Below are 20,846 nucleotides of genomic sequence, written 5' to 3' on the forward strand. Positions count from 1 at the left end.
GGATATACTTAAAAAAAAATAAAGTATTGCTACAAAACCACAGAAGCCTTTATTAAACAAAAACATCAAAATGTGAAACTATTGTTTCTTGATAGGTCTTCCATTTCAGTTTATACAGCTCTGAAGGGCATGTTTCCATCTCTCTAACCCTTTCTGAAGAATTCTATACTCGATTTCAGCATATCAAAATGACACTTTTGGCATCCACGAGGGACTCAAATCATATTCCTTTTCAATATTCTTTTAATTCAAGAAACAAAAATAAGTCTAAAGGGACAAAATAAGGGCAGCAAGATGGATGGAGTAAGGTTTCCCAATAAAATTCTCCTAGCATGGCTTAGGAGTCCTGATGTGGCACTGTAGGATCAGCACTGGACTGATAGCTGCAAAGATGGTGATTCAAACCCACCATCTGCTCCTTGGAAACCCTTTACAGGGTTGTTATGAGTTGTAACTGACTCCACAGCACTTAACAGCAAGGACAGCCCTGCTGCCCTTGAAGAATAAGGAGTTGCAGTGTCTTGATGGAAAAAAAAAAAAAATTACTCGGTATAATTTTCCTGGCCATTTTCTCACCAGTGTAGTTTTCAGTTCTTTTAAAACTTCTTCCCAGTAAGCTCCATGATTGTTCTGTGTCCTTGTAGAAGAAAGTTTATCAAGATTACCCCTCTGGAAGTTCATAAAACAGTGGTCAAAAACTTTTGATCTGACTTCTCTGTCTTGAATTTAACAGGCCAGTGATCCCCTCGGAAGCCACTTTTTTTGATTGGACCCTATTTTTGAAAGCACCCTAAGAGTATTTCTGAAAGAAGTTGCCTGAAAGCATCCATTGATCACAGAGCCATGCTTAAAGACACTTTGCTTGGAATAAACCCATGTATGTGTGAACCGGAACACTAGTAGCAATACTTTTTTTCACTTACGCTGGTGTACAGATATATAGAAGATTTATTGATAGATCAGATACATGTATGTAAAAAATATATGTGTAAACAGCATATATTTATCCATCAGGAAGACATATGTATTTATATAATATATAGAAGACAAGTATATGGAAGATCTTATGGATGTATGTTTGTGTCGATGGATGTATACACATATTCTCATGAATCAGCTATCTAGACTACCACAAAATAATGACCCTTGCCAATATTTTTTCTTTTTCTTTCTTTCTTCTTCTCTTACATTTATTTTTTCTTTTCTTTTCTTTCCTTCTTTCTTCCTTCTCACCCATGATCCACCTTGTCTTCCTTCCCTATTTTTTTTCTTCCTACCTTCCTTTTTTTTCTTTTTCTTATTTCCTTTCCATTATTCCTGTTTTCCTTCCTAATTTTCCTCCTTTATCTCCTTTCTCACTTACTTTCCTCCTTCATTTTTTATCTTTTTTCATCAGGGCTTTGAAGTGGTTCTTCCCAATTAAGTCATAGTTAATGGAATGACATCAGAACAACCCTGGATTTGCCAAATGTTGTTGTACTGAATCAATAGCTGCAGTGAGAAAAATTCTGGGTCGGTGCCTTACTGGAAACCTAATCCCCCTCTTAGAAAACAAGAACAGCATGTGTTGCATAGCAGCCAAATCTCTTGACCAGCTGAGGTGGAAACCACAATGCCCAGCTCAAAGATGGCACCCGTTTTGAATGTATATCACACTCCACAATCCAGGCAGTAATCTAATTTCCTGTTCAGGCTCCTGAAAGGGCTCACTACACCTCATCCAAGTCTCCCATTCCAGGATTTCAACCCATAGTTTTTCCCAATCTGTTTATAGTTCTGGTACACCCACATTTTACAAATCTGAATTTGTTCTTATTTTGCTGCATTGTCTGTGAGTGAACCAGTGTGAATCCCTGTGTTTCACTGAAGGGAGTTGTTTTATGTCATGGTTTTCTTTTAACCACATCCTTGTATGTTACTTAATAAAGTCATGTACATTATTAGAATATTTGAAATTAGTTACAGTATGATTCAAATGATATATTATGTACTTTGACCTGTCAGTTTGCACTTGCAAGTGGATTTCTTGAATGTATGAGATAAATAGGGCTTGAGTGGAAGTAAGGGAAGCCAAACAATGAAACATTGTAACAATGTGAAAAAGATACTTTTAGGTTCAAGCTGAGTCCTGGTGGACTAGTCATTCTATAGTTTAATATTTGTTAATGAGTATACTGAGAAGATCTGAAGTTCTTTCCCAAATTCGTGCTTGGGATAACATGAGGTGTGAAGGGTAGGCTAGTAACAGAAAATCAGTAGGAACATAATGGTGTTGTTGTTAAGTGCCATCGCGTCAGTTCTGACCCATGGCGACCCTGTATAGGGTTTCCAAGAAGCAGCTGTTGCGCTTGAACAGTCGACCTTGTGGTTCAAATCGATCTTGCTGTCTAGCGCATTAACCCACAGCGCCACACCAGGACTCCCTTGACATACTAGAAGTGTGATAATAGGTGCCCACGCCTTTGCTGTTCTGGGAGGTAGACCATTTAAATAAAAGGCAAGATGTTGACTGTGTAAGATAGAGATGCATGGACCGGGCACTGAGAGATACAAGGAGAGGAGCGTAACTGTAGAAGCGATGGTAACAAAAATTTATAGTGGTGCCCACCGGAAGTCAGCCTATTTTCATTCTAAATTACTGCTTAAGTAGGGCTCCTTGTGTTTCATACCTATTCCTACTGAAGCTAGAAAGTTCTAAAACCAAGAAGTGGAGTAAACCTGCAGATAGGATTTATGTGATGTCAATACTGCAACAAAGGTTTCAAAGCAGACCGTCAGGAAGACTATTACTCCATGTGAAGGGTGGTGGTGGTCGAGTCGATTCCGACTCATAGCGACCCTGTACAGGGTTTCCAAGGCTGTAAATCTTTATGGGAGCAGAAAGCCTCATCTTTCTCCCGCGGAACAGTTGATAGTTTCAAACTGCTGACCTTGCAGTTCACAGCCCGATTCGTAACCACTACAGTACCAGAGCTCCTTCCATGTGAAGGGAAGCTGGTCTTTTAAAGTCATAGCCCTGGAAGGACATTCACTTATTTACTTGATGGTGTTATCATTCAAAACCTCTTATGGATCTTCTTGAAAGTAAGAATAATTAAAAAGAAATAATAAAGCAGTGCCTACCTTTTTAAAGTGTTTACTATATTCTAAGGTGTGTAGGATAAGCGCTGGACTGTTTTAATTCAAGGATAGCAGTTCAAGCCCACAAACTGCTCCTGGGAAACCCTGTACAGGGTGCTAGATTAATTTGAGGGCACTTACTGACAACAACACAATAAGTCCAATGCTTAGATGTACTTCATAATGAAGGTTATAGTCTTTGATCTTCATCAGCAAGTTCTTTAAGCCCTCCTCACTTTGAGTAGACAAGGTTTGTACATCTATATATTTCAGGTATTTACTGAGTTTTGCTACAGTATTAATGCCTCATTCTTTTTCATTTAATCCAGCTTCCCAGATTATTTGCTCAGCGTATAAATTGAATAAGTATGGTGAAAGAATACAACCCTGATCAAAAACTACATCTTTCAGTATTAAACATTCAGTACTCCACATTAAAAAAAAAAAAAAAAAAGCAACAGGAAACCTCACAATTGGACTAATAAACCATATCATGCTGAATGTAGGAAATATCGAAGTTGTCAAAGACTTGATTTACCCAGATCTACAATCAATACCCATGGAAGCAGCAGTCAGGAAATCAAACGGCATATTGTATTACGCAGGTTTGCTGCAAAAGACCTCTTTTAAAATGCTAAAAAAGAAACACATCACTGAGGACAAAGGTGTGCTTGACCAAAGTCATGGCCATTTCATTTGCTTCAGATGCATGTGAAAGTTAGAAAATGACTGGATGACTGCAGAAAAATGTATACCTTTGAAATATTGTATTGGTAAAGAATAATGAATATACCACAATTGCCAGAAGAATAAACAAATTTGTCTTGGAAGAAGTAAAATCAGAAAGCTCCTCAGAAGTGATGATGGCAAGATTTCATCACATGTACTTTGGACTTGTTATCAAGAGAGCTCAGTCTCCGGAGAAAAGGACATCATGCTTGGCAGATTAGATGGTCCGCGTAAAAGAGAAAGTCTCACAATGAGATAGATGTGCACAGTTGGCTACAGAAATGCTCAAAGAGAGCAACATTTGTGAAGATGATGCAGGACTGGACAGGGTGGTGTTCTGGTGTCCATACTATTACTATGAGTTGAAAACAATTGGATCACCCCTAACAAAACAAATACAATGTTACATTATATTATGTATCTTTAGAGCAGTCTTGTGAGATTGTTTATATTCTCATTTTACATGTGAGGAAATAGTCTTAGGGAAGTTATTAGTCTATAGTTATACAATCAAATAATAATATTCTAATAGGACAAAAAAATCACCATTTGATTTCTTAATATTTCTAAAAGCAAACTTTGAATCATGTTACTGTATCTTTAAAAAGTAAAGTTCCAATAAAAATCCATTAACTACTTTCAGATATAGCAATCCTCTTGTCCAGCTGTGAAAAGTACTAGATGATACTTATTTGCCATTTGTGTTATTTACGGTCCATGACTTTTATGGTAACTGGTTCCTATTATTGGTTTCTATTAATGTAAAACATAAGTGAACATAAATGAGGCGTGAATCATTTCTTTTTATTAGGCCCACAGTCTTCACTCAGTGCTTGCAGTAACTCCAGCTGTGTCTTGTTAGTGATAACCTATTTAAAATAGAGATCTTAAGAATAAGGAATATGATTGAAATCTTTGTCTATTTAGATCACTTCTCTTCTATTGCAACAATAATGGTGACAGAAAGAAAACAAAACGTAATTACTGGCACAGCAAAAGCATTCGCAGCCTCTGCTTTGTAGTGTGCTTGTTGTTGTTGTTAAGTACCATCAAGTCGGTTCCGACCCATAGTGACCCTGTATAGGGTTTCTGAGGAGCCCGCTGGTGAGCTTGAACCGCCGACCTTGCACTTCAAACAGCTTTGCAATCTGGCATATTAATCCACAATGCCACATCAGGACTCCTTTGTCTTGTGCTTAGTGTGATACTAATTACACAACTGGTAGATTACAGTTACTAGTATCAGTAACTAGTAACTTAATAGTAGATTATGCTGTAAATTATGACACAGTGCAATATGCAATTTCCTCTGCTCTATAAATATCCTTAAGAGGAGGTTACTATTAATATCAACGTTGTTAAACAATAACAGTTTGGAATTTTAAATAAAGAACATTTAAAATCATTAAAACTATGACCCTGCCAGATTTCTGGGGACACCAATTAAAATATGTGATTTGACATTGATCTAAAAGATTTAATTTAATTTAATTAAAAAAAATTGATGCTCTCCTATTCTCATTTGTAGGAGGGCTTTTAGGAAGGGGCTCTGATGGCACTCTAGGATAAACATTGAACTGCTCACCATAAGGTCAGTGGATCAAACTCACCAACTGCTCTGTGGGACAAAGATGAGGTTGTCTGTGCCTGTAAAACTTTAGTTTCAGAAAACCTCTAGGATCACTGTGAATCAGATATCAACTCAGTGGTAGTGGGTTTGGTTTTGGTTTTAGGAAGCTTCCTGTTAATAGTTGTATTTACTTAGAAAAGGAGAGTTCCTTTTTATTATATTAGAAGAAATACGCTTCTTTAATTAGAAAGCAAAGGAACATATAGATATACATTTCCCAGTAATAATATGAAAATCCTTTAAAAATAATTGGGGGAAATTTTGTTTCATATAAAACATATTTAATGTAGGCATTTGTACTTGAGAGAACCTTTTTTGAAGACATGTGATATTCTTCTGTCAGGTACTTCCTAATTCAATTAAAATGGCTTTTTGAAATTTAACTTAGTAAACTTACGATACTTTGTAATTTCACCATCTTTGGTCATCAATAATATGTTAGAAATGTTGTCTAATCAAATATTTACCATATCCTTACCAGGGGCCCTTTCGTGATCTCTCTGAAGTACTGCAGCAACGCTACAAGCCTTTGGAGCCAACCTTGCGGGTTGCAGAACCAATAAGTGAATTAAAGGAAGCCAGAGAGGCATTCAGAAGAGAAGAATTGGTACTTAACATACATGAAAATGTGTGAGTGCTTCGTTAAAAATCATTTCCGTACAATATTTGGTAACTTACATTTATTAATCCTTTGTTTCCCTAATGAAGATAATCTTTTATTTGTGACAGAAGGCAGAATGACCCTTGATCTGCTCAGAAGCAACCATTTTTAATAAGCAAATGTATTAGATAAATTCAATATTAATGGTGACCTAAAATAATTAATATCCAGTTGTTGTTGTTGGTAAGTGTTTTCGAGTCAGTTCCGAGTCATAACAACCCCATATAGGATTTAAAAAGTTTTTGAATTTGGGAGTGGGAAGTAGAATGTCCCATCCTTCTCCCACGTAGCACCTGGTGGGCTTGAACTGTCGACCTTGTGGTTTGCAGTTCAGTGCTAATCTTATGGGGCACTGCTAGTCAGTTATAAAAAGGGGAAAGAAATAATGAATGACATTTTAAAGGGTCTAAGTGGCCACTATCCATGAATTTGTGAAGATCATTTCCTTGCTTATCTAGTAAATGCATCATATTTATGATACTTCTAAAGTAAGTTTCAACAACAACAAAAATTTTTTTTCTAATATATTTTACTTGGACATATTGATATAGCATGACAAACCACAATCCATGGTACTTTTTAAAAACCAGGAGCGATGGAAGAGATTGGTTTCTTTATGACTGCGAAAGATGAAAGATGATCTATCTAATAGTATATGCAACTTTAAATGATATTATTAACATTATTGATTTGGGGATCCTTTCATGTCTTTCCCAGAGGGACTTTCTCTCTCTTAAGTCACTGTCGTTCATCCAAGGAGTTATAGGTGATTTATAAATAGACCATTAAAAATCTAAAATGCCTTTATTAATATTATTATTCTACGATCTATCTTATAATTATCCTTAATGTATCTTATTATAATTATTTAGGATTACAAATATGCTATGTAGTAATAAGCCACATGATTACCATACTATAACATTAGTTATTATAATTATAAAATTATTCTAATATGATAATATAACATATTAGGCAAATCTGTTGCAAAAGACCTCTTTAAAATGTTAAAGAGCAGAGAGGTCACTTTGAAGACTAAAATGCACCTGATCCAAATTGTGGTATTTTCAATCACGTCATACACAAGTGAAAGTTGGACAATGGGTAATGAAGACCGTAGAAGAACTAGAGCATTTGAACTACAGTGTTGGTGAAGAATATTTAAAGTACCATCTTCTGGAAGAACAAACGAATCTGTCATGGAAAAAGTATAGTCAGAATTCTCCTTAGAAACTAGGATGGCAAGTCTTCATCTCTTGTCTTTGGACATTTTGTCAGGAGGGATCAGTCGTTGGAGAAAGACATCATGTTTGGGAAAATGGAGGGTCAACAAAAGACAGGAAAACCCCCAACAAAGTAGACCTGTGTAGTGGCAACAACAACAATTGTGAGGATGTCTCGGGGCTGTGCTGTGTTTTGTTCTGTTGTGCATAAGATGGCTATGAATCGGATCTGACTCTATGGCACCTAACAACAACAACAACATGTTTTTGTCTTTGTTAAGTGTCACCCAGTCAGTTCCAACCCATAGCAACCCTGTATAGGGTTTCCAAGGAGTGGCTGTTGAGTTTGAACTGCTGACCTTGCAGTTCAAACTGACCTTGGGGTCGAGTGTTTATCTTACAGCGCCACACCAAGACTCAACAACAGTATAACATATTATAAATCATTTTATAATAATAGTTAATGACAACATATAAAACTATAATAATTATGTATTGCTATTTATATAATACATGCTGTTTTTGTTGTTGTTGCCATCAAGTCAATTCTGACTCACAGAGACCCTGTACAGGGTTTCTGAGGAGCACCTGCTGGGTTTGAACCACTGAACTTTTGTTTCCCAGTCCAGTGCTGATCCTACAGCACCACACCAGAAGTAGCATCAGTTGTTGTTGTTAGGTGCCATTGAGTTGGCTCAGACTCATAGTAACTTTATTATATAAATTAATGACAAATAATAAGAAGGATAATAATCACATAATGCATTACAAAGTGTGTTTTCTTACATAAAAAAACTAGAATTGCCTCTCATCTGCCACAGTGAATTTCAGACAATTTTATCAATTATAAGGGATATGTAATATGCTTTTTAGTATATATTAAAATGAGACTTTCTTAAGACTTGAAAAAGGAAAATTTTCTTAAATACTTTGTTTCATAGCAGTTACATGAACTGGAGTAATTAGCTATACAGTATTCAGCAGATTCTTTAAATAATTAACTAAGTAAATTCAATGTTAAGATGAATGCAAAAATAAACATTTTTTCTTGTTAATTTTGGGCAAGTAGATTCATTTTATTAAAGAGATTAATAGAAGATTAATGCTTCTCACACCTAGTTAAGAAAACTTACAATTCAGGGATGAATACCTAAGGAGTTTTACTATTTCAGAATTATTTCAGTCTATTCAGTGACTCAGAGGTTTTTGAAATATCAAAATTAATTTTGTGAAGAAATTGACCGTATTAATATTTCTATAGAAATCACTGGAGTCCTGGTCTGGAACTGTAGGATACACACTGGGCTGCTAACCGGAAGGTAGTTCAAACCTCAGAAACCCTATATGGTCTCACTCTGTGTCAGAAGGGACTTAAAGGCACATAACAACAATAACAACACAGAAATCAAAATATATGAAAGATACCAGATTATCCTTTCACAACATATTCCTTATGATTATCTTTTTAAATGTGTCTTATAATTGTTGTTGTTGTTAAGTGACATCGTGTATGTTCTGACTCATAGTGACCTTGTATAAGATTTCCAATGAGTGGTTGGTGGGTTTGAACTGCCGACCTTGTGGTTAGCAGCCCAGTGCTTATCCTAGGACTCCTATTATTATATAGCATATTGTTGTTGTTGTTAAGTGCCATCGAGTCAGTACCTACTTAAAGTGACCCTGTACAGGGTTTCTGAAGAGCGGCAGATGCGCTTGAACTGCCGACCTTGCGGTTCAAAGTGACCTTGCAGTCCAGAGTAATAACCCACAGCGCCACACCAAGACTTCATATAGCATATTAATAATATTTATAAGATGAAATCTTGGCTATCCTACAGCGCCCAGCCAGGATTTCACCTTATAACTAGTATTATTACTATGCTATGTAATAATAGGAGTCACTGGTGTCCTTATGGGGGAGTTCTAGGATAAGCATTGAACTTCTAACTACAAGTTTGGCAGTTCTAGCCCACCAGCCACTCCTTGGTTACCCTATACAGGTTAGCTATGAGTCAGATACGACTCGACAGCACTTATATGACTATGACTACTATATAATAACATCTATCCTGGTGTGGTGCTGTGAGTTAATGCGCCAGACTGCAAAGCCGTTTGAACTGCAAGGTTGGCGGTTCAAGCTCACCAGCTGCTCCTCGGAAACCCTATACAGGGCTACGGCTCGGAACTGACTCGACGGCACTTCACAACAACAACAACAACAACATTTAAATTATAACATGATATTGATATGGGAATATAAAGTTTTATCAATGTCATCCCCAGAGAAAAGTGTTCCACTTATGCCTTTGCTGGAACACCTGCACTTGGAAATGCTTTCTGTCTATGGTGTTGCTGATGCCCCTTTACACTGAGGCTTTCAGACATTGAGAAGAATCCACAGGAACAAGTCAAGTTGAGAGTGGTAAAGAAATCATATATAGATTTGAAGCTGTCATATTTTTTGCACCTAGGCTAAGCAGCTGGTTTGAGTAACTAATCGAAGAATAGTTTCATTTTGTCCCCCATTGGGGTGAAGGAGTAAGTATTATCACCTCTAGTTTATTTTTAAAATATTTTTTTGTGAATTATGTAATAGTTTACATGGGAGAACATTAGCTTTTCAGTCATTGTATTGTATTTTGTTTCATTGCCATGGTTACAATCCCCTCCATGTATCATCAGTTAACCAAAGGGTATACCCTGCAAACCTGCTCCCTGGTCATCAGCACATAGCTCCCTCTCTGGGTCTAGAGTCCCCAGCTGCTCCATCTCTCCACATCTTCTCTGCCTCCATCTCTGGTGTCACTGTTTCTCTGGGTAGGGTCCCGCTCTCCGCTCTTCTCCCTTGATGGTCCCAGGGACCTCTGATCCTGGACTGCAAAGTCAACCACTCCCCTCCTTTTGCTGCAAAACACCTACCTGTACATTTCCAACCCTCACAGTGAGTCATGATAGCAATTATTCACTAGAACAATTTCATTTTGAAGCCAATCAAAAGACTGATATTTTATATCTTTTATTGAAACAATTTTGTATTGAATATAATGGGTAGCATAATTGTATCATGTATGGCAAAAGAAATGCTGGGACTGTAGATTTTCTATCTTTGCAAATAGAATGTCTGTTATAGAAATGATTCGATGCTGTCGAGTTGACTGCAACTCTAAATGACCCTATGTACTACAGAACAAAACACTGCCTAGTCCTGAACCATCCTCACAACAGCACCAGAATATTTTCAGATTCAGTGCCAGAAGATGAGTCCCCCGGGGTTGGAAGGAACTCAAAATACGACTGGGCAAGAGCTGCCTCTTCAAAGTAGATTTGACCATGAGTTGTCACATCATGAAGATATGAATGGAGTACAGCTTTTGGGACTTTCGTTTGCTGATGAACCACAACTCAAAATGAAGAGAAATAGCTGTAGACATTGTTAATAATCATAACATGGAATACATAAAATATGAATCTAGGAAAATTGGAAATTGTCAAAAACTGAAATGGAATACGTAAAAATTTGATATCCTAGGCATTCGTGAACTGAAATGAAGTGATATTGGCCATTTTGAATATGACAATCATGTGGTTTATTATGCCAGGAATGACAGATTGAAAAGGAATGGCATCACATTCATCATCAAATAGTATATTTCAAAATCTATCTTGATGTACAATGCTGTTTGTGATATGATACTACCCATATGCCTACCAGGAAAACCACTTACTACTACTATTATTCAAATTACTCACCAATCACTAAAGTCCATGATAATGAAATTGTAGAATTCTGCCACTCCTGGTGTGGTGCTGTAGGCTCAACACTGGACTGCAAACCACAAGGTCTGTGGTTCAAGCCCACCGACTACTCCTTGGAAACCCTATACAGGCTCACATGAGATGGAACGGACTCAATGGCACTTAAGAACAACAATAACCAACTTTCTTCTGTCTGAAATTTATCAAACATGCAATCAAGATGCATTGGTAGTTACTGTTGATTCGAATTTGAAGGTTAGAAACAAAAAGGAAAGATCAGTAGTTGGGAAATATGGCCTTGGTGATAAACATGATGCTAGAAGATATCATTATAGAAATTTGCAGGATCAGTGACTTACCCATTGCAAATACCTTTTTTAAACAACATAAAGCATGATTATACATATGGACTTCACAAGATGGAATACACAGGAATCACACTGACAACATCTGTTGAAAGAGACGCTGGAAAAGCTCCATATTGTCAACCAAAACAAGGCCAGGGTAGACTGTGGAACAGACCATCAATTGCGCTTACGTAACTTCAGTCTGACGTAGAAGAAAATTAAAACAAGTCCACACAAGCCAAAATAAGGCTGTGAACATTTCCCACCTAAATTTAGAGACTATATCAAGAACAGATTTGATGCATTAAACACTAATAACCACAGGCCAGTTTTTTGTGTAGTCAGCTTTAAATTTTTGCTTGCATTTATAACTCTGTGTGAATAGACACATACATACATACAAGCATTTATTCTCTCCAATCAAAATCTTTCATGTAGAGCAAGTACAGTGTGCATAATATTCTTTTGATTGGAGAGAATTTTAGGGTTTGAAATTTTGAAAAGAGCATTTCAAGGAATATTTTCAGATCTATGATGGAAGCATGCAACTTGCTAAGCTGAAATGATAAGGAGGTCATCATTATTAAGAGGTAAAACTGGGAGGCCATGCTGGTACCAGAGTCATTAAAGTTAATGTTCAATTTGCCCATCAAAATGGCAGAAGGTGGAATGGAGTGAGTGGTCATAAGTCATATGTTGTTGTTGTTAGGTACCACTGAGTTGGTTCCAACTTAGAGTGGCCCTGTATAGGGTTTCTGAGGAGTGAGTGGTGAGTTTGAATAGCTGACCTCATAGTTCCAACCTCCTGGTCCTGCACTTATCTTACAGTGCCACACTAGCATTCCAGTGATAGGGACTAGTACATGGGCCCCCATATGCATGTGAACATTTGACCATAAATACATAAGACCCTAGAAGAATTGATGCATTTGAGTTTTGAGGTTGCAAAGAATATTTAAAGCACCATAGACTATCGCAAGTACAAACAAATCTGTTTTGGAAGAAGTGTGACCAGGATGCTCTTTAGAAGCAAGGATGGTGAGACTATGTCTCTCATACTTTGGATATGTTATCAGAAGGGCCTGGAGAAGGACAACATGCTTGATGAGCAAAAACGAGAACGACTCTCAATTAGATGGACTGACACAGTGATAGCAACAACAGGCTCAGATGTAACTAGAGTAAGAAAGGCAAAGACTGGGTAGAGTTTCAGTCTGTTGTGTAGAGTTACTGTGCGACGATACCTAACAACATAGTTTCATGAGCAGTGCCATTGTCCTGTTTAGATACTGTAAACACTCTGACCTAATACAGGGACTATGCTTATGAAAGGAGCCCTGGTGTGACATTGTAGGATAAGCAGTGACTGCTAGCTGCAATGTCAGCACTTCACACCACCAGCCACTTCTTGGAAACCCTGTAAAGGGTTGCTATGAGTCAGAACTGGTATTGTTAAGTGCTGTTGAATTGGTTCCGGCCCATAGCAACCCTGTACAGAAGTGGCTGGTGAGCTTGAACCGCCGACCATGCAGTTCAAACTGACTTTTCAGTCCAGCACATTAACCCACATGCCACACCAAGACACCAACAACATACTTGCTATTATTGTTATTAAGTGGCATTGTGTCAGGTCCAACTCATAGCGACTCTACTTAGACAAACTATGTTGTTGTTGTTATGTGCTGTGGAGTCAGTTCCGAGTCATAGCGACCCTATACAGGGTTTCTGAGGCTGTAAATCTTCAGGGGAGCAGAAATCCTTGTCTTTCTCCCGTGGAACAGCTGGTAGTTTCAAACTGCTGACCCTGAGGTTCACAGCCCAATTCGTAACTACTACGCTACCAGAGCTCCTAGACAAACTATAATAATATGTAAAATAGAATGAATTTAAGATGTTGCTTTAGAAATCAGTTTCCATCAGTGCCATTTACAGATTTTCAAATCCATGAGCTATCTTGTTAAATCATACTTGAGTGTTTAGACTAATTGTAACCTTTGCTAAAATTGAGAGAAATTGTTGGGTGCCCAAGGATTCAATGAAAATCATTCAATTAATGAATCATATGCATCTGCCTTCATTGCTCTCAAATTAGCAACCTAGCTCAGACTGGACCCTTACTGTTAAGCCTTTTAAATTTTGTTTCTAAAATTTTAGCATTAGTATCAGTTCATAGACACTGCCACAGGAAATTCTTATACAAAAGGTTAAAACACATTTATTTAAACAGGACATTTAAAAAATGGATATACACAGATAAGATTATTATATTTATCATTAAAGAATAATGAAAGCAAAATTCAGCACATCCCAAAACTTTTTTGACTTGTACAATTGTTCAAACACTTTAGACCTATAATTTGCATATTTTCTGAACTGTTGTTAGATTATGGTAAATAGGGATTATCATCTATTTTCATATAATGTTTTCTTAACAATTCAACTTTTATTTGTAACTCTTCCATTTATTTTAATTACTAGCACAGTGTGCAACATTTATTAATCAGCAGAGCCTTTTTAAGTTAAAATACTAAATTAGCTAACCCCATTAACACAGACTACGCCAAACAAGCAGTAATAGGAGAGGTAGTTACTGTGCAAATCATATTATACATGCGGGTGCTCTCGGGCGCTCTTAAGCATGATTACCCTCTTTTGATCCAGTATCCCTCTGTCTCTCCTAGCTAATTTCCAGTAGAAATTTACAAAGTACAGCCGTCATTTTTCCAGCTTAATTTTTTCTAATGAAGTTCTGGTACTTTATAGCACTGGGGATACAGATAATAAGCCTGTGTATAATTAAGAAGTTCTAGAATTTGTCTACAAAAGAACGCTTTATTACATTGGCTTTATAGCAAGAATTGTACTCTCTTTTTGTCCAGTAAAGCTTTCCTTGAAATAAATCGTTTTTCAAATAAATGACCACAATGGTAGAATTCCATTCTTATAGGCACCTGAATTCAAAAAAGATTAAGATTTATTCTTAATCTTTCTAACTGCATTAGAAAAAAATCAAGCTAGAAAAATGAAGCATGGGCAGAATTGTGACAATTGAATACATTTAGTGGAAAACCTGGGATTGCATATACCTTCAGTGTGTGTAATAAAAAATTACTGAAAAAAGCACTTTTCTTTTTTTGTTGTTGTTGTTGTTGTTGTTATGGGTTAGAGTTTTTTTTTTTGTTTTTTTAAAGCACTCTTCCTAGCATATGGCCAAAAATACCTAACATATACTTAGTAAAAGTTTTCCAAATGAGTTGTAGTTGCGAGACATAGTAATTTGGGGCCATACTTATGTCTTTATATTGGTGTGGCATTTATACATCTTAGATTTTCCAGGGTAGTCCCTGTTTAAAATGGTTTTTTTTTTTATATCCATAAGTTCTCATATATTTATTAATGTGTCCCAGTTTTGGGTTCCAAAATGTGATTGGGGCTTACCATGCAGGACAAGGAGAGTGGCACAGATGAGGTGGCATGGGCAAAGCCATTCAACAATATTTGCTTGCCTAATACAGGAGTCCTGGCATGGTGCTGTAGGTTAATGTGCTGGATTGCAAAGTCAGTTTGAACTGCAAGGTTGCTGGTTCAAGCTCACCAGCTGCTCCTCGGAAACTCTATACAGGGTCATTATGGGTTGGAATCAACTCAACAGCACTTAACAACAACAACAGTACAGACCAAGAACTGAATATCCATTTCAGTATAATAAGGAGCTGCCTCTAGGGAGAGATGAAGGCTTCTTTTGCCTCCCCTGTGCTTCCCTATCAGCATTGCTTTCCTGATCTGTGCTCAGTCCACATGGGGACATGGTTTCAGTGGTTCAGCTCTCTCTCTTAAGGAGTTTCTCTTGGCCTCCCAGGAGGCTCAATAGTAAGGCATCATCCTGGATTTGCTCCCTGAGGAGAGACTCCTAAACTGTTTCTCCATTTCCTTTTATTGGCCAGAGAGGCAAAGCAGTGTTCTCCCAGGAGAGGAAACTACATTGACTCTTGCCAAATGTTGAGAGACTATGGGCAGGTCCAGAAACAATTCCCACATTAGACAATGTTGTGTGACACAAGGTCTGCTATAGGTTTTGGGAGAAACTCCCTCTAGTTTGTTATTTCTCCTGATCCTGTGAGTAGCATTTTACTTGATATCAGTGAGTTTGGTTTGGGATAGCCTAGGCAAGGCCCTCTGTTGACACACTGATTCAGTACTCAGCTGCTAAGTAAAAGCTTGGCACTTTGAACCCAGTAACTGCTCCATGGGAGAAAAATGTAGCAATGCGCTGTTGTTGTTTAGTGCTGTCAAATCATTTCTGACTCATAGTGATCCTGTATAGGGTTTCCGAGGAGCTGCTGGTGGATTTGAGCTGCCTACAGTTCAAACCAACCTTGTGGTTCAGTGCTTATCCTACAGTCACCAGGCCTAGCCCAAATGACTTATTTTTAGGCAATTGTTTATGGGCGAATTTTTTAGGTTGAAGTCAAATTCCTAACTTGTGAGTCATGTCCCTGGGTGGTGCAAATGGTAAATGCATCTAGTTGCTAACCAAAAGGTTGGAGGTTTGAGTCCACACAGGTGACTTGGAAGAAAGGCCTGATGATCTACTTCCAAACTAGCCACTGAACACCCTATGGGTCACAGTTCTCCTCTGATACACATGAAGTTGCCATAAATTCAAATTGACTCCATTGTAACTCGTTCTATTTATTTACTATCTTTCTTTGTGCTATATTCAGTAGGATCTCGTTAAGCAAGAAGGTCTGATGGCATGTTGGTATTTGAGAATAGATGCCATTGTTGTTAGGTGGACTCATAGTTACCTTCTGCACAACAAAACGAAACACTGCCTGATCCTGTGGTATTTCACAGTTATTGTCACATCTGAGCCCATTTCTGCTGCCACTGTGTCAATCCATATCATTATAGGTCTTCCTCTTTTTCAGTGGTCCACCATTTTGCCAAGCATGACGTCCTTCTCCAGAGACTGCTCCCTCCAGATAACATGTCCAAGGAGCATTCTGCCTGTGCTTCTTCCAACTCAGATTTGTTTATTCTCTGGCAATCCATGGTACTTTTAACATTCTTCACATCCATATGAGCCTATTGAAAATACCCTGGCTTGGGCCAAGCACACTTTAGTCCTCAAACTGACATCTTTGTTCTTGAACACTTTAAAGAGGTCTTGTGCAGCAGAGTTGCCTAATGCAATAAATACATCATTTGATTTCTTGAATGCTGTTTCCATGAGTGTTGATGGTGGACAGCGTCATCATATATAAATCTCTACTACCATGCCCATTTTTATATGATTTTCACTGTGGTTTAGATAACTATCCTATTGGATGGTCAACTTTTTATATATGTAAAAATAAAAATGTTTGCAGTTATAGAGTAGTAAGAGACTGAATAGATTAAGTGTGTTTCAGGAAGTATTGATAGATGAGTTGAAGAATTTAGGCACAAATCAATAAGCAAAAGTGGGTCATGATTTAAAGAATTGGATCATTTGTCAGTGAACTAATCTGGTTGAAGGAAAACCTAAACTTACAAGTAACAGTAGTCAGACTATAAGAAAATAGAAAAAATGAAAATCTAACTGCCCAGACTTTCCAATAATGTATTTGTATTGAAGCATTACATATTCATATTGTGTTTAAGAATTTCTGCCAGATCTTCATCTCTCATGGCATTATAAAAATTAATGGCCAAATCTATATCTTCCTACTCTATAACAAGATGTCCAGTTAATTGAAAAGACAGATATTGGCTGGCAAGCATAAAATATATCTGAACATAGATTTTAAATTAATATAAGATATATTTAACAAGTAATTTAAACTTATTTTAAAATATTCATTTGTTAATGACTTGTCATTGTTAAGTACTGTCAAGTCTTTTCCAACTCTTAGTGACTTTGTATAATGTTTCCCAAGGAGTGGCTGAAGGATTTGAACAACTGACCTCTTACAGTAAGCAGTCCAGTGCTTATCCTATACTGTCATACCAGAACACTAAAGATACAGACCATAGAAACAAGACATAAATATGCTTCTTTAAAAAAAGGATGGAAAAACATATGTCAGGCATGGCAACTAATACAAGAAGGAATGACAATATTAATTTCTGGTAAAATAGACTTCTGTGGCACTGTGAGTTAATGCACTGGACTGCAAAGTCAGTTTGAAACTCAAGGTCAGTGGTTCAAGCTCACCAACTGCTCCTCAGAAACCCTATACAGGGTTTCAATGGGTCAGCTCTGACTCGATGACACTTAACAACAATAACATGGCAATGCCCAGCAAAAGAGACAAGGAAGAATATTATGTAATGATGGTCAATTGCACAAGAGAACTTAACCTCCCGAAATATGTGTGCACTCGATGAAAGAGCCCTACAGTACATAAATGAAACTTGAACAGAATTGAAAAGAGAAATGGATAACTCCAGAAAGTATAAGGAGATTTTAATAGACCACTTTTGATGAAGGAGAGAACAACTAGAAAGAAACTTAATAAGAATGCAGAAGATTTAGACAAACACCACAATCCTCATACACAGAAGACTCCTTATAACCACAACACAATATTATTTCTTTGCCAGTGCAAGATTCTCCACAACAGACAATATGTGTGGCCAAAAAGCAATTTTCAATAAATTTTAAAACTTCAAAATACTATAAAGCATCTTGCCAGTTCCCCAAACTGGAAACCAACAACAGGAAGAATAAGGAAAAAAGTGAAACACATGAAAACTGAACTAACACCTTGTTTAGAGATTACTGGGTAATAACCAAAGTCTTACCCACTGCTATCAAGTTGATTCTGACTCACAGAGACCCTGTGTAGGGTTTCTGTGGCTGTGAATTTTTGTGAGAGTGGAAAGCCTCAATTTTTTTTCCCTTGGAGAGGCTGGTGGATTTGAACTGCTGACCTTGCAGTTAGCAGTACAGTGCTTATCCTACAGCACCATCATGGCTCCTAACTACATAATAGAAGAAATTAAAAATGAAATAAAATCTTCCTTGAATCAAATCAAAATTTAAGCACAACATGACAAATCTTTAGGATAAAACAAAAGCAATGCTCAGAGAACAATTTGTAGCAATTTCCAATAATTAGAAAAAGAATAGCAAAAAAGAACCTACAGTCACCAAAACAAAAGAAACAATAAAAAAGATTAGAGCAGAAATAAATGAAATAGAAAAACAATAAACTCAGTAAGATTAGAAGTTGTCTTTTTGGAAACAACTAATAAAACAGACAAACCACTGTTACATTTAATGAAGGAAAAGATACAAATAATATGAATTGGAAATGAAAGAGGTGATGAAACAATAGAGCCAACTGAAATAGAAAGAACAATAATAGAATACTACAAAATACTTTTAAAACTGTACATTTAAAAACCTAGGCGAAATGGAAACTTTTCTAGAAATGCACTGCCTACCCAAGTTAGCACAGACTGACAGAAAATTTGAGTAGACCCATCACAAAAGAAATTGAGCAAGTCTTTTAAAAATTCCCAACAAAAAAACAATTCTGGCACATACATCTTTACTGACAAATTCCACCAAATATTCAAAGAAGTAATGACACAAATACGTCTCACACTATTTCAGAACATAGAAAAGGATGGACTCTATAAGAATTTATTTTGTGAAGCAAGCATAACCTTGATACCAAAGCCAAGCAAACACATCACTAAAAAAAAAAGAAAATTAAAGGCCTTACTAGATATTCAAGGAGCTCTGGTAGCGTAGTGGTTACGAATCGGGCTGCGAACCTTAGGGTCAGCACCCTCGGAAACCCTATACAGGGTCGCTATGGGTCGGACCCGACTCGATGGCACTTAACAACAACAACAACAACTAGATATTCAAGGATAGTCTGACATTAGAAAAACTATCGATATAATCTAGTCCATAAATAAAATAGAAGAAAAGACCATGTGATAGTAACAATCGATGAAGAAAAGGCACTTGACAAAATTCAACATCCAAACCTGATTACAAAAAAAAAAATGTTAGCAAAAAAGGACTAGAAGGCAAATTCTTCAGCATAACTTAGGGCATATACACAAAACCATCAACTAACATTCTCAATAGAGAGGGACAGAAAGCATTCCCCTTATGAATGGGAAACAGACAAGGGTGCTCTTTATCACCAGTTTTATTCAATATCATATTGGAAATCCTAGCAAGAATAATAATGCAAGACAGGGAATAATTGGCATCCAAACTGGCCAAGAAGTAAAACTATCTCTGTTTGCAGATGGTATGACCCTATTCATAGGAAATGCCAGAAACTCAACAGGTAAACTACTGAAAGTAACAGAAGGGCTCAGCAAAGTGACAGGGCACAATATCAATATACAAAGGGGCTTCAAAAGTTTGGGGAAATTTTCCATTATCCCTTAATTTTCCCATCAAATTTTTGAAATCACCTCATAGTAAAATCTCTAAGGTTCTTATACATTAACAAAAATAACTCTGAAAATGAAATCAGGAAAACAGTACCATTTACAATAGTCACCCAAAAGATGAGGTACTTAGGAACAATCTAGCTAGAGATACAAAGGACCTATATAAAGAAAACTACAAAACACTATTACAAGAAACCAAGAGATTACATAAATGGAAGAATAGACTACGTTCATGAATAAGAAGAGTTAATACTGTGAAAATATCAATATACTCAAAACAATCTGCTGCTACAATAATCCATAATCCATTGTCTTTCTTTAGAGATGAAAAAACTAATCAGCAACTTTATATGGGAGGGAAACAGACCCCAGAAAAATAAAACACTGCTAAAGAAGAAGAATGAAATTAGAGGCCTCTCACTTCCTAATTTCAAAACCTACTCTACAGCCACAGTAATCAAAGCAGTCTAATGTTGGTACAATGACAGACACACAGACCAATGGAATAGCATTGAGAACCATAAATAAATCCAGTGATGTATAGACAGCTGATCCTTGGTAAAGGGCTTGTGGTTAAGTGCCACAGAGTTGGTTTCAACTCATAACAATCATGCATAGGATTTCCAAGGAGCTGCTGGTTGATTTGAAACTCTGACCTTGTGGTTTCAGCCAACCTTGTCCAGTGTTTATCCTACAGCGTCACATCAGGACTCCTGGCAAAAGGCTGAAACCTATTAAATAAGTCAGAGATAGTCCCTTTAACAAGTGATGCTAGCAAAACTGGATATACATTTGTAAAAAAAAAAACCCAAAAAAACTAAACAGGATCCATATCTTCCATCATATTAGAAAAAGCCTCAAAATGGAATGTAAAACCAAAACTATAGAAATCATTAAAGAAAAATTAGAGATAAACTTAGGGGATATATATGACATATATAAACTATCAAAACAGAAGACAAACTAGACAA

General features: G+C 36.9%; 1 protein-coding gene across 1 annotated transcript in view; it reads left to right on the plus strand.

Annotated features, from left to right (window-relative positions):
- The window catches only part of SPATA17 (spermatogenesis associated 17), a 220,638-nt gene that overhangs the window by 171,905 nt on the left and 27,887 nt on the right, over positions 1–20,846 (plus strand). Inside the window, exon 8 of the mRNA XM_006869710.1 lies at positions 5,961–6,109. Within this exon, the coding sequence (XP_006869772.1) occupies positions 5,961–6,109 (149 nt within the window). The remainder of the gene's footprint in view (positions 1–5,960; positions 6,110–20,846) is intronic.

The sequence above is a fragment of the Chrysochloris asiatica genome, unplaced genomic scaffold (assembly GCF_000296735.1).
Source record: "Chrysochloris asiatica unplaced genomic scaffold, ChrAsi1.0 scaffold00133, whole genome shotgun sequence".
NCBI classification, from domain to species: domain Eukaryota; kingdom Metazoa; phylum Chordata; class Mammalia; order Afrosoricida; family Chrysochloridae; genus Chrysochloris; species Chrysochloris asiatica.